The following is a 12,381-nucleotide window of genomic DNA, read 5'->3' as shown; positions in this document are numbered from 1 at the left end:
AACCCCTTCGGTAATTGTTCAGAGACCGCCCAAATAGAAAACACATGCTACTTCCCCTCCCCCTGACCAATTTGGCAATCAGAGTCCAAGTTCACAGGAGAGGGGCCGGGCCTCTCCAGACAGGAACTGGGGTTGGAGGCTTCCTCTGCTCCTTGCTCAGAGAGAAGAACCTTAGGAATGCCATTCAGTGCCTCGGTTTCTGAGCTGTCTCACTTGGGGAAATCCAACCATCATAGCTCACGGTCACCACTGCAGGAATCCAGATGCAGGCCAAGTACAGCAGCACGAGGGACATGCTGGACGCTGATGGGGACACCACGATGAGCCTGCATTCTCGAGCCTCTACTGCAACCCAGCGGCCAGAGCCTGGCCACACAGGTACCCTGTCTCCCGTAGTCCAAATTGGCCAGACCCTTGAGAAATGCACAAGATGAGCCACCTCTCCTAGGAATGCACAAAGTGGAGGAAAGAGAGAAAATGTTTTCATGATTTACAATAATGTGTAACGGTGCACTTTCTACAACTCGCCTGCCACATATATGAACGTGTGAAAAATTAAACGTATACGCATAAGTGTTTTTCTAAGATTCTGTCTCTGGCAGGGTGGTTTGCAGTTGAGGGTGTGTTGCTTTTACCAAGCAGTTTCAGCACAGAGACGTGAGACTGTATCTACAATGAGTGCAATGTCCCTTCCCCTTCCTGCGTTCCCATGAAGGCCAGATCCAGTGCTGTTTTACTTACCAGCTGTGATCTGATCTGGAAATTTAGATTTATAAAGGCTACCTTTTTGCAAGTTTTGAACTCATGGCTTTAGAGGGGGTTCTCCAAGCAGACACACCAACCCTGATATTTTGTTATAATAGTTCTGCATCTTGAAGTTGTGAGGTCTTGTGAGAGTCATGCCAACATTAAGTATTTGCTTTATCATCTATGAAGTGACAGGGCATTAAATCAAATGTCTTCCAAGGTCCCTTCACCTTTGAAATCCTGACTTGTTGATGTAAATAGTGGCCCCAGATGCAATTACATCCCATCCCATTCCCTTTCTTTCTGTTGACTCCTAGAACATTATTGAAATGATTGGATTAAATTATGAAAGTATTTAGTTTTAGTTACATCTTATGCTTCTAGTTCAAATAATTCACCCTTTGACATAGTAATAATATATATTATTACTATGCAATAATATATATTATTACTATGTCCATTGAAGAGACAATTCACACACATAAAGAAGGATTTTATTTCCTAGGAAACTCAGCCAATCTAAGGCAGAAATGTGAGTTAAGTCCTAGTAAAAAGACATCAAACGGTAGTAGAGACAGGACTAGGTTCTAATACCAGGGGTGTCACTTACTGTGTGATATTGGACAAGTAACTTAAGTATCCTGTGGCCTCAGCTTCTTCTTTTATAAAATGTTAATGATGGTAGCCATGTATACAGTGCTTATTATGTGTCTGATATTGTTCTAAGCACTTATACATATTAATTCATATTAACTTGAACTAATGTTAAATAGAAGTAACAAAACCTCTCTTATCAGGTGGCTATAAGTACTAAGGTTGATAACTAAGTAATAAAAGTCCTTGGTACGTTGCAGACACATCAAAAATGTGAGTTCTTTTTCAATATTCCATTCCTTGAGAATTCTTAAAGTGATCTGTTTAAAAGTTTTGTGTGGATCTGCATCAGAGAGAGATTCATGTAGTGCCTGTATTTTCATATGTCCTAACTTTTTGAGCATATTCAGATATTCTTCACCTTTTAAAATCTGGATGCTCACTTTTTCACCGTTCCCTTCCTTTTCTCCTTTATCAAAAAACTTTTAGGTTTTCTTCCCTTTTCTTACTAAACTTTTCCATTCACTTTCTATTCGTTGAATGACCCTCGACCTGAGACCCACTAATGTGGCTGCTTTTTACATTTTTATTTACTTATTAATTTTTACTAAACTATCTAGTAAGTTGTGAGGCGGTCCTGGGGATTTCCAGCCTCCTTGATGGGAAGCAAAGTGATAACTTTGGGATGTCAGTGTCTGTAGCCACCGGATATGTGTAACAGGACACGGTATGTTTTCCTCCAACAAATCCTGTGAAGAGCCAGCTGTGGTTTCAAGTGGTTTGTGTACAACTTCATTTTCACCTTTGACTAGAGCTGGGAATTCTCACAAGGCTTAGTGATCAGCATAATCAAGAACAGGGTGTACAGATAAGTTCCGCGGAGGTTGAGGGTGGAGAGGGGGGTGGAGCAGGATAAAGCACCAGCTGAAACATCTGGCAACCTTTCTGTAAGAATGGAAATGGAAACAGCAGGAATAGGGGTTACAAAGAAGGATCTTGGAGGCAAACACCTGAAAATAGTTATCTTACCCAATGTGTCTGACATTTTGTTTCCATCTGGTGATAATGCAAGTGTTTAGAGGAATGTCACTCTAGAAGTCTAATTATCTGTTAGAAAAACAGATCTGACATCATTTTGCTGTTAAAAATAACAGCAACAACTACTCTGGGAATTTTTTGGCAATGCAGAAGATTCAGATTCAACTTAATATCGGGGCACAGCTATGACTAGAAAATTTTAATATTTTCTTTAGAATTAATAAAAATAAATGATACACATTCACTTATTTTCTAGTTTTCAATTTTTCGATATAAAATTTATGTCTGTGTTAAAAAATGCCAAATCATTCAGAGGATAGAAAGTAAAAACGAAAGACAACACCCTCAGACCTCCTTTCCCTAGATTTATGCTTGGGGTCATGTTATGCCAAGCATGTTGCAAAGTACTGAGGATACAATGTCAAACATGACATGATCCCTGCATATGAGGAAACTTAAAGTCTAATACAACTGTCAACTGAGCAGCAAGTGTGATACAGTGCCGTGATGGGGCATGAGCTTGGTATAAGGGAGAGCTTGGTCACTTCTGTCTAGTAGGGGTAGAGATCAGGAAAGGTTTGAGAGAGGGAGTGACCACTGAGTGGACTTGACTTTAAGATGTTCCCCATGATATGGGAGCAGAAATGGGAGGTTTAAGTGGCTGCAGTCACTACAGGCAGGCAGACACATAAGAGGAGAGCCATGGCAATCTTATGTAACTGTTTTTCAGAGAACATTAACAAATATGTTATGGCTGAGGGGCAGAGTTGGAGGGGGAAGGTTGACAAGAGGTAAGTCTGGAAAGTTACGGAAGACATTATGTCATACGGAGGTATTTTGATTCTATTCAGTAGGTGAAATGAGTAGGATTTAAACAGGGAATAACATGATCAATTTTGTGTTTTTAGAAGACCATCTAGGCTGCATGAGGAGTGTGAAACTGGATGAGCTAATACCCAGATTTTGCACTAGTCTAAGGATGAGAGGAGAAGAACCTGAACTGAAGTGGTGTGGAAGTGAGGAGGAGGAATCAGATATAAGAGATATTGAGGAGGGAGAGTTTAGAGAATCGGTGACTGGTTACAAGGGGGAAGGCAAGGAGAGGGAGAGCATAGGTGGAGTAGGTTCCATCTGACGACGTGTAGATGGTGCTACCATGAAGTGAGCTAGAAACTACAGGAGGAATAGGAAAGATGATGGATTCAGTTTAAGTTTGAGATGCTTGTAAGAGAAGGCACATGCAATTGGAGTTGCCCTAAGGCACTTGTATATACAGCACGTGGGTCAGAGGTAAGGATTCTGAACTGCGTATACATGTGAGAATTGTTGGCATTTAGGTAGGAATTAAACTTTCTGAGTGAGATCACTGGGGAATGTAAAATGAAAATGAAAACAAAACAAGACAAAACACTGGAGAAGAGCGCCCAAGAGAGACTCTTAGGGAATACAGTTGAGGGGCAGGCTAAGAAAGAGACTCCAGTAGGAGCTGCTAAGGATGAGTGGTAAGAAATGATGATGTGGAACAGGAGAGAGGAAGCCAAGAGACAATAACTTCAAGAGAAATGGACAAGTCAATGGTAATGAACAGTGAATTTTAAAAATAATAAACAGTCAATACGGCAGAGAGTACAAGTATGAGCAAGGCAAAAAACAGCTTACTGTTTTAGGAATAAGAAGGAAAATAGATTATTATATAGCACAGGGAACTCTACTCAATACTCTGCAATGGCCTATATGGGAAAAGAATCTAAAAAAAGAGTGGATATATGTATATATATAACTGACTCACTTTGCTGTACACCTGAAACTAACACAACATTGTAAATCAACTGGACTCCAATAAAAATTAAAAAAAGAAAAGTCATGGCATAAATCTCATCTAATTGATTCAACAAATCTTTAATTCACGTCTACTAAATATTTAGCATTACGGTAGCACTGGGGAGACTCTATTTTTAGGTGCTTGGAGAAGTGGAAGGAATAATCTGAATCACTAATTAGAAGAACATGTCATGCACTGCTATTGAACATATGTAGGAGGCCACAGAAGCAAAGAAGAATGAATAAGTTACTGACCATGTTTAGTCATGTGGGTATTTTTGGACGAGGTGACATTTGACCTAGTCTGTAAGTCTGAGTCCAGGTTTTCCAGGAAGAGCAACTCAGGCACTGGGTGACCTTTCCAGAGTGAGGAACACACGTGCAAAGATAAAAGCACAGAGATAAGAACTAGCTTGGTGCAGTGTATTCCTGGGTAAAAGAAGGAAGACGAGAGTACAGAGGGAGGAGATGAGGTATTGATTTTGGATTGGAATTTAGATCAGGATAAGATCATTTTGGGAAACGTCAGCAGAATCAAACAGGATGGCAAGGTAGACTGTTGGTCTGAGGAATGGGTAGTCCTCAAAGAAGGGGTGGATGAGGGGGTTTGGGGCAGCTGTGGCTAAAAAGTAGGATGAGAGTCTACCGTGGAGGGCCTTTTATAGCATGCTGAGGAACATTTTCTCCTTAAGGGAGAGAGTAAATTTAGTAAGCTCACCTTGGTGGTAGAGTGGAGAATGTATGATTTAAAATGACTATTACGAACATATTCACAATATAGAAGTGAAAAGTTGCAAGTGGTAAAATGCAAGTGTTTCTGTAATTCCGTATGGAACTGCCATATACAGGCAAATATTAATGTGGGATTTGTTGGGAGGGTTAGAAAATGATTTTAAACAATGGCTCTGGGGACTTCCCTGGTGGCGCAGTGGTTAAGAATCCGCCTGCCAAAGCAGGGGACACGGGTTCGAGCCCTGGTCCGGGAAGATCCCACATGCCACGGAGCATCTAAGCCTGTGCACCACAACTACTGAGCCTGCGCTCTAGAGCCCGCGAGCCACAACTAGTGAAGCCCGCACGCCTAGAGCCCATGCTCTGCAAGAAAGCCACCGCAATGAGTAACCCCCGCTCGCTGCAACTAGAGAAAGCCCGCACGCAGCAATGAAGACCCAACGCAGCCAAAAATAAAATAAATAAATAAAATAAAATAAAATAAAATAAAATAAAACAATCAGCTCTGGAATGAGAGTGCTTGGATAGAACGTCTGGCTCCATCGTTTACTAGCTGTGCAACCCAAAGCAAATTAAGCAGCTCCTGGGCACTGCGGTTTTCTTATCCAAATAAAGGTTAAAAATAGTGCCTTCTTGGCTGCTTCTGCTTTCCAGACAGCCCACTCTCATCCTTTCTTTGGAGTGTACTTTCCCTTTGCTTAATTTAAACTTAATTAAACTTAATTAAAGTAGCAGTTTACTACTTAAAACTGCTCTGTGCCTCTCATCTGAATTCTTTCCCTGGAGAGGACAAGAACCAAGGAAACTGCTGTTCCACAGTGTCTTTCACAGAGCAGAAATTGTAAATTTTAATGAAGTTCAGCTTATCAACTATTTCTTTCATGGACTGTGCCATTGGTGTTGCATCTAGAAAATCATCACCAATACATACAATGGAATAAAACAGAATGGAAGCTTGCCATTTGTGACAACATGGGTAGCCCTTGAGGGCATTATGGAAGAATTGTCACCTGGGGAATGCCCATGAGTCTCAACCCACCGAGTTAAACTAGTTCAAGGGCTTCTTGTTACAACAGCTGCTCTAAACCTTGGCTCTGCAAGGGGGGAGCAGGCACCACAGTGTCCGCTGCAATTCCAGACAAAAGCGGAGCAAAAGGAACATCAATTACCAACAACAAAAACACCTCAAACTACCTGGCACTTTCATTATCCTGGGCAGCTTTATTCTCAGTAAATGTACCTTTGCTGGACTTTTCATTTATTCAAATGGCTTCCAAAGTTTCAAAAAAAAAAAAAAATAGTGCCCTCTTGAATAATTATTGGGAGATTCAAATGAAATACTACAACATATATAACACACTCAGTAAGTACTATTATCAGTTGCTGTGTGTCCTTGGGTAAGGCAACTAAGCTCTCTAGGTCTCAGTTGCCTACCTATAACATTGGGATTATAATAGCATCTACCTCATAAGGTATTTGTAAAGATCGATGAGATAATTCATATACAGCATTTATCTCAACAACTCAAGGAATGTTAGCAATTATCATTAATAGTAATGTTATTTTTGAATTATGTTTCAGAAACAAAACCCCTTGACTGGATGCACAATGGACTCATGTAAATTTTGCTCAAAAGGAGAAGGAAAAATACAATTGACTTTCTAATTGCTGTGAATTAGAAACTCGATATTCTAGAAATAGCTTATATGTTTTTAGAAGTATAGTCTGTTGAAATTATAGGAGAAGTAACACTCATTTACTTTAAGAATGAAAATAACAAATATCTGAAATCGATTCGTAAGAGAAAGGAAACATGCATTTTCACCAACGCTGAAAAGTATGCTCAAACCACAGAACCTCCAACCTTTTCCCGTGAGGTTTACTGTGTACCACATGCGAGGATTAAGGAAACAAAGTTGCTAAAAAGACAATATTTAAAATTTAAAAATATATCCAAAAGTCAGATATATAATCAGCAATGTCTCATGATTGAAAAATGTTGCCAGTAATCTAAAGGATGAGGTAAGTCACTTCTGAAATATTATATACCTTGTCACCTGTTTAGCCCCATGTCCCTGTGAGGCTGGTTCACAGGAAGGGTACAAACTGATGTGCTATGGTTCACAGGGAAAGGTACAAACTGAGGTGCTAAGCGTGACAATTTAATCCTGGCTCTGCCACTAGTTTGCAATGTGGCTTTGTGCAAATTATTTAAATTCTTTGTGTCTTTTCAAGCTTTTACGATCCTTTCTATTTCAGAGGCATATTAATAACCTGCATTTGGTAATGTTTGTTTCATTTCTTAGAAGGCCTGGGAGTGGAGGTGTACAAAGTGTTCCCTCTGATGCCTGATGAAGGGCAGCTGGTCAAGTATGACAACTCTCTTCATCCACAAAGTTTCGCATAACTACAAAGGGATTTATATTCAAAACTTGACCTTAGCACTGTAGCCTTTTATAGTATAGTTATAGTAAGAGGATACAGGAAAGGGGTGTTTTTTTCTATATATATCTTATTATTCCTAGGGATCTTTGTATCATTCCTTGGCCTGTCCACACCTTTTTCTAAACATGCCTCGAGACAGCATAGGGGTTCTCTTCCAAAAACTAAAACCGCAAGAAAGCCAAGCCAAACTGAAGCACCTCCCAGGCAGCTTATTTTTTCTTATTTTAGGGTGGGAGTGGTCCCTAGAGAGAGACCTCATTATGATCAGGGCACTTGGAATAAAACTCAGGAATGGTAAACCCACAGTCAGAAAAGAAAATACCTAGAGGGAAATACAGCTTCAAAGAAAAGGAAAAAGTAAAACTTACAACACTATAGCCTTTCCATCATGGAAGCCTGGTTTCCTAGGAAATGGTCACACCTGCTGTAGAAACTCCCTAGGGTTGTGTTTCTCTGGGTCTTTAGTTAAAACAGGAGGGACTGTGAATATTGAAGCAGGGAGGGAAGGAGACAGGGAGCAAGGAAGAGGTAGAGAGAGGAGAGTCCGGGTAAAGACATTTCCAAATGATCAGGGAAAGATAACTCCTTAGGAGGGAACTTTTAAAACTTTGTTTCCTTTAGCAGAGATACACTACACTTCTTTCTTATTATGTCCTAGAGGCAGCCTTAGGAAGGATCACGTATTTATTCTTTGCATGGATATAATTATTATTAAATAATGTTCTAATCCCTAAATTCCATCCCCTCATTTCACAGTAAGGATTTAAGTCCACTCTTGTTGATCCTTTGGGCAGAAAATCAACATCTCCCTTGCCCCAAATATTATACAAGGAAAAGTGGGTTTCTGGAGGTATAAATGATTTGGTTGATTTACATAGTTCTTCTTCTCCTTTCTAATTTTGGCTGGGGAATTATTAATCGTAAAAAAGGGACAGGATCTTTTAAAATTTTATGCCTTTGAGATGTGTATTAATATGAATGGGTTTCAGCAGGAGGAGCCAAGTATATGACAGAGATATTTATACATACTAAACACATTCATTCATTCAATTTTAATTGAACTTATTTCAACTGATGTTCTAGGTGCCAGAACTGATGTTCTAGTGACTAAACAGACAGTAGTCTTTTCCAAGAAGGAGCTTTTTTTCTCCTGGAGTAAGACAGACATAACCCCCCTTCCCTCAAATAAGTAAGATATAGAGTATATTTGATGGTAATAACAGATGATGGAGAAAATAAAGCTACCATGGTGGTGGGTCCACATATGTACTTGCCTCTGGAGTCTAGAAACATCTACCTGGTTAATTTTCTTGGGCTATATAGAACTTTAAAGAGACGTAGGGTTTTGGAGAGGATGTTTAGCTTAAGCTATATTCTGCTCTGTGATCTTATTCTTTTATGTTCTGTTGATTTGAGATATTCTTAAGGACAATGCCGTGAGAAGCTAGCAGTTTCCAGAAAAATTTAGGCCAAATCAGATAAGCCAGCTAATTGAAGGAAATAGGGGAGAAAGCAAATCTCTATTATATCTGTTTATGATTCAGAATCTCACATAAGTCAGTGTATAGAAAGCAGTTTGGCCAGGAGATGAATTTAGCTGAGTCGGCCCTGTGCTGACAGAAATATTGCTGAAAAGTCAATAGAGTTTTTAAAAAAATCAACCTGTAAAGTTTAATTTTAGATAACCTCACTAGGTTATTTTAGATGACCTCACTAGGTGATGGGCTTACTCTTGACCCAGCAGGGCCTCTGCAATCACCACAAGGCTCTGTGCCTCTGTAAAAATTACAGTTAGGTAATATTAATTTTTCATAATTTCATTCTTCATTCATTCACTCGTTCAAATATGTATTCAGCCCTTATATGCCAGGCACTATTTTCAGTACCGGAAATACACTGTGAACAAGATAGACAAGATCATTGTTTCAATGGAAGGTACATTCAAGGGGAGGTGATAGACAAAAACAAAGAAAAACCATGGAAATATCACTTAATAATCTTATTTTTAAAAAACATACATAATGCAGTGATGTGCTAGAAATGGACTTCCAAGGACATCTTCCAACGATGTGCCATTTAAGTGGAAAGCTGGGTAACAGGAAGTAGGTTACCAATAACCCATCTGAGGACTGATTAGTGCAAGGGAATAGGAAGAGCTAATGCAAAGTTACCAAGACATGGACACACTTGTTTGGATCAAGGATAAACAGAAGCCCACTGTGACTAGAGCATTTGAGTGAGAGAAGAATAGTTCAGAAATGGGTGACAAACCTAAGCAGGGTCCAGATGAAAAAGATTCTTGTAGAATTTTATTCTAAGTACAGTAAAACTATAGGCAGTTTTTAAGTCACAACGTACCATAATAAAATGTCCACTTTTAAAAAAGAGCCATCTGGGTCTTAGCAAAAGTGCTGTAGATTTTAATCTAAAAATAATGCACACTATTGAAAGTTTTTATGAAGGATATGATTATAAAGTGAAAATAAGATTCACATTTTAAAATATATCAATGTCTGTATCCTGATTTTTACTTATTTTCCCTGTTAGATTGTAAGTCTCAGAGGATCGTGATCATATTTTCTATTTCTATACTATCTTTGCTAGTTATCATTCCCCCTTTGGAAATAATGTTTAGCACAAATTTCTGTACCTGAAATTTATCACACAGAGGACTTTGCTAAAGAGGAAATGAATTTCTGTGTCTTTAATCTTTCTGTTTTCGAACCTGATTTGAATTCCCAATGAAGTGAAACTCACAGGTCACGAGGAGACCAGGGTTTGTTTGAGAGTTTTACTGTCCCTTTATTTTATTTTAATCACAATGCTAGAGGATACCTGCAGCTGAATGAGGGTCTTCCTGATCAGATATTGCTGGCTGTTCAGATTGATAGTTGACCTCACTAGGTGATGGGCTTACTCTTGACCCAGCAGAGCCTCTGCAATCACCACAAGGCAAACCCGTGGGGTGTGGGCAAAGGAAGGATGCTGGCTACAGCTTTTTTTTCTTTTTTTCCTTAACAGGTACAAAGTTGAGATCACTTAGATCCATCCTTGAGAAACTGATGATCATGTTACTTTTAGAATCTATTTTTGGAGCTATAAAATCAAATGAAGGAGCAAACAAAATCCTTACAAGAGAGAGACTTCTGACAAAGAAATCCTAAAAAGAAACAGTAGAACAATCATTTCTCATTACTGATAGGCAATTTGCTTTTTCAGAAGAACCATATGGGAGCGGGGCGTTTTGCAAAAAGTAACAACAAATTAATTCCGCCTCTTCTCTGATGATGTGAAAAATTGTTCTTTGTGAAGGCATTTTCGTGAGAGTCTTTTACAACTCTCATTTTGACAGAAAGAACGTTATACAAATAGCCGTATGGAGATGATGGTAATGCATAGAACTTGATTCAGTGCAAAGTAGGACGGGGTGGATGGGGAGGGTAGGAGTGGGTGGGGCTTGTGAAAGAATCCAGCCGTGATAAGTGAGGCTCGGCGTGGAGCCTTGTGACAGCGTTTCCCAGGACAGAGGCAATGTTATCTAGCCCCTGAATACTGTTGCCCTGAAAATTTTTGCTTCTTCCCGGAACCAACTCCTCTCACTAGCTTGCTGCTGACATAGATCCAGGAGGAAGAAAAAGTGTCTTTTCTTTTGTCCCCTGCAGAGCACCGGCGACCCTCTTCAGCTTGGCGTCCAGTGGCCCTGATCCTGCTGACTCTGTGTTTGGTGCTGCTCATTAGCCTGGCAGCTCTGGGGCTTGTGTGTAAGTCTGCACTCTGACTTGGGGGAAGATCCTGGTTCCAAGGTTTGTCTGGGATGAGAAATACTTGTTATGATATTCTTTTTTTTTCTTTTTTTTTAACTTTGATTCTGGAGCCTGTGTATAAGTCCTTATTCTAATGCAACTCTGTAAATGATGTACCTTATTCTAATGCAACTCTGTAAATGATGAGCATAGTGGAAGAAACATTAAAATGCAACAGTCACTTACCAGGTAGACTTTTACATTCTGAGATAAGGTTTTTGTTGTTTGTTTATATATCAATATTTAACGTCAGCAATTTTTAACGAATGCATACTTCAGCCCTCTTCCATTCCACAAAAGACGACAGCGGCAGTGGTTTTTGCTTTTAGCATTCATGGCTCAGTGGGCTAATCAGAGGAAAAGATTTCATTTATATCCCACCCCCCTCAATATACGGAGAATAGACCAGGTCTTAATCGCTGTAATGTTTTTCAAAAAGTCCAGGAAGTTATAGAATCATTTTGCAAAGACTCATGAAAATCAAATAAGGAAGAATTCACGTATAAAGTCTTTAAATTTCAAACTAGTAAGGGCAGAGTAAAAAACGTAAAAAGGGAGTGAGTAAATAAATGGATTTCATCAGATGGGACCCTACGGCAATATGTCCTGAACAGTTGAAGAAGGTGGTTCAAGGTAAAAGATCACATAGAAAAGCAGGTTCAAATGTCAAAATTGGATTTTTATAGGAAATTTTAGAACTTGTTTGTAATCTTACATTTTAAAATTAAAAAAAAAAAATGTATCTTAGTGTTTCTACCCTGGCTCCCAAATTTTTACTTCATTTTGATATAACTGTTGGTTTGCATACACCATTCTTTTTAACGGTATAAAGCAACTCTCATGATTTATGAAGAATTTTTTTTACTTAGATTTAGAAACCTGGAGTTTAAAGTTAAGTGTTGAAATTTTCTAGCCAAGTGATGTTGAGAAGGTTACCTATTCTCACTGAGCCCAATTGCAAAGCTATAAAAATATAGAAACAATAACATGACTCTTTCAGTGACTGAATGGGATAACAATATATGGTACATTGTCAATACTCAATATAACGATCAATAGATAAATGGATTTATGATTTTAGGTTGAGTAATGGTTTGACAGTGTACACAGAAAGGGTTATTGAGCAGTAAATATGGTTAAGGAATTTATCCCTGAAGTCAGGAATTGTCATTATGACTCCATATTTTCAGATACGGAAACA

At 39.0% G+C, this 12,381-nt stretch overlaps 2 protein-coding genes across 3 annotated transcripts in view; both read left to right on the top strand.

The window, feature by feature from the left end:
• The window catches only part of CLEC12A (C-type lectin domain family 12 member A), a 235,537-nt gene that overhangs the window by 155,816 nt on the left and 67,340 nt on the right, over positions 1-12,381 (top strand). The gene's annotated exons all lie outside the window — the stretch shown is intronic.
• CLEC1A (C-type lectin domain family 1 member A) overlaps positions 133-12,381 on the top strand; it is a 23,547-nt gene continuing 11,298 nt past the window's right edge. For both annotated transcript variants that reach the window (XR_014232982.1, XM_082348881.1), the window contains exons 1-2: positions 133-378; positions 11,040-11,138. Coding sequence is in view for 1 of the 2 variants with exons in the window: in XM_082348881.1 (XP_082205007.1) it covers positions 264-378; positions 11,040-11,138 (214 nt within the window). In the remaining variant the exon portion in view is untranslated. The remainder of the gene's footprint in view (positions 379-11,039; positions 11,139-12,381) is intronic.

Source organism: Balaenoptera borealis, assembly GCF_965194805.1.
Source record: "Balaenoptera borealis genome assembly, chromosome: 13".
NCBI lineage: Eukaryota > Metazoa > Chordata > Mammalia > Artiodactyla > Balaenopteridae > Balaenoptera > Balaenoptera borealis.
Note: the sequence above shows the minus strand (reverse complement) of the source record. Positions and strands in the feature narration are given on the sequence as shown.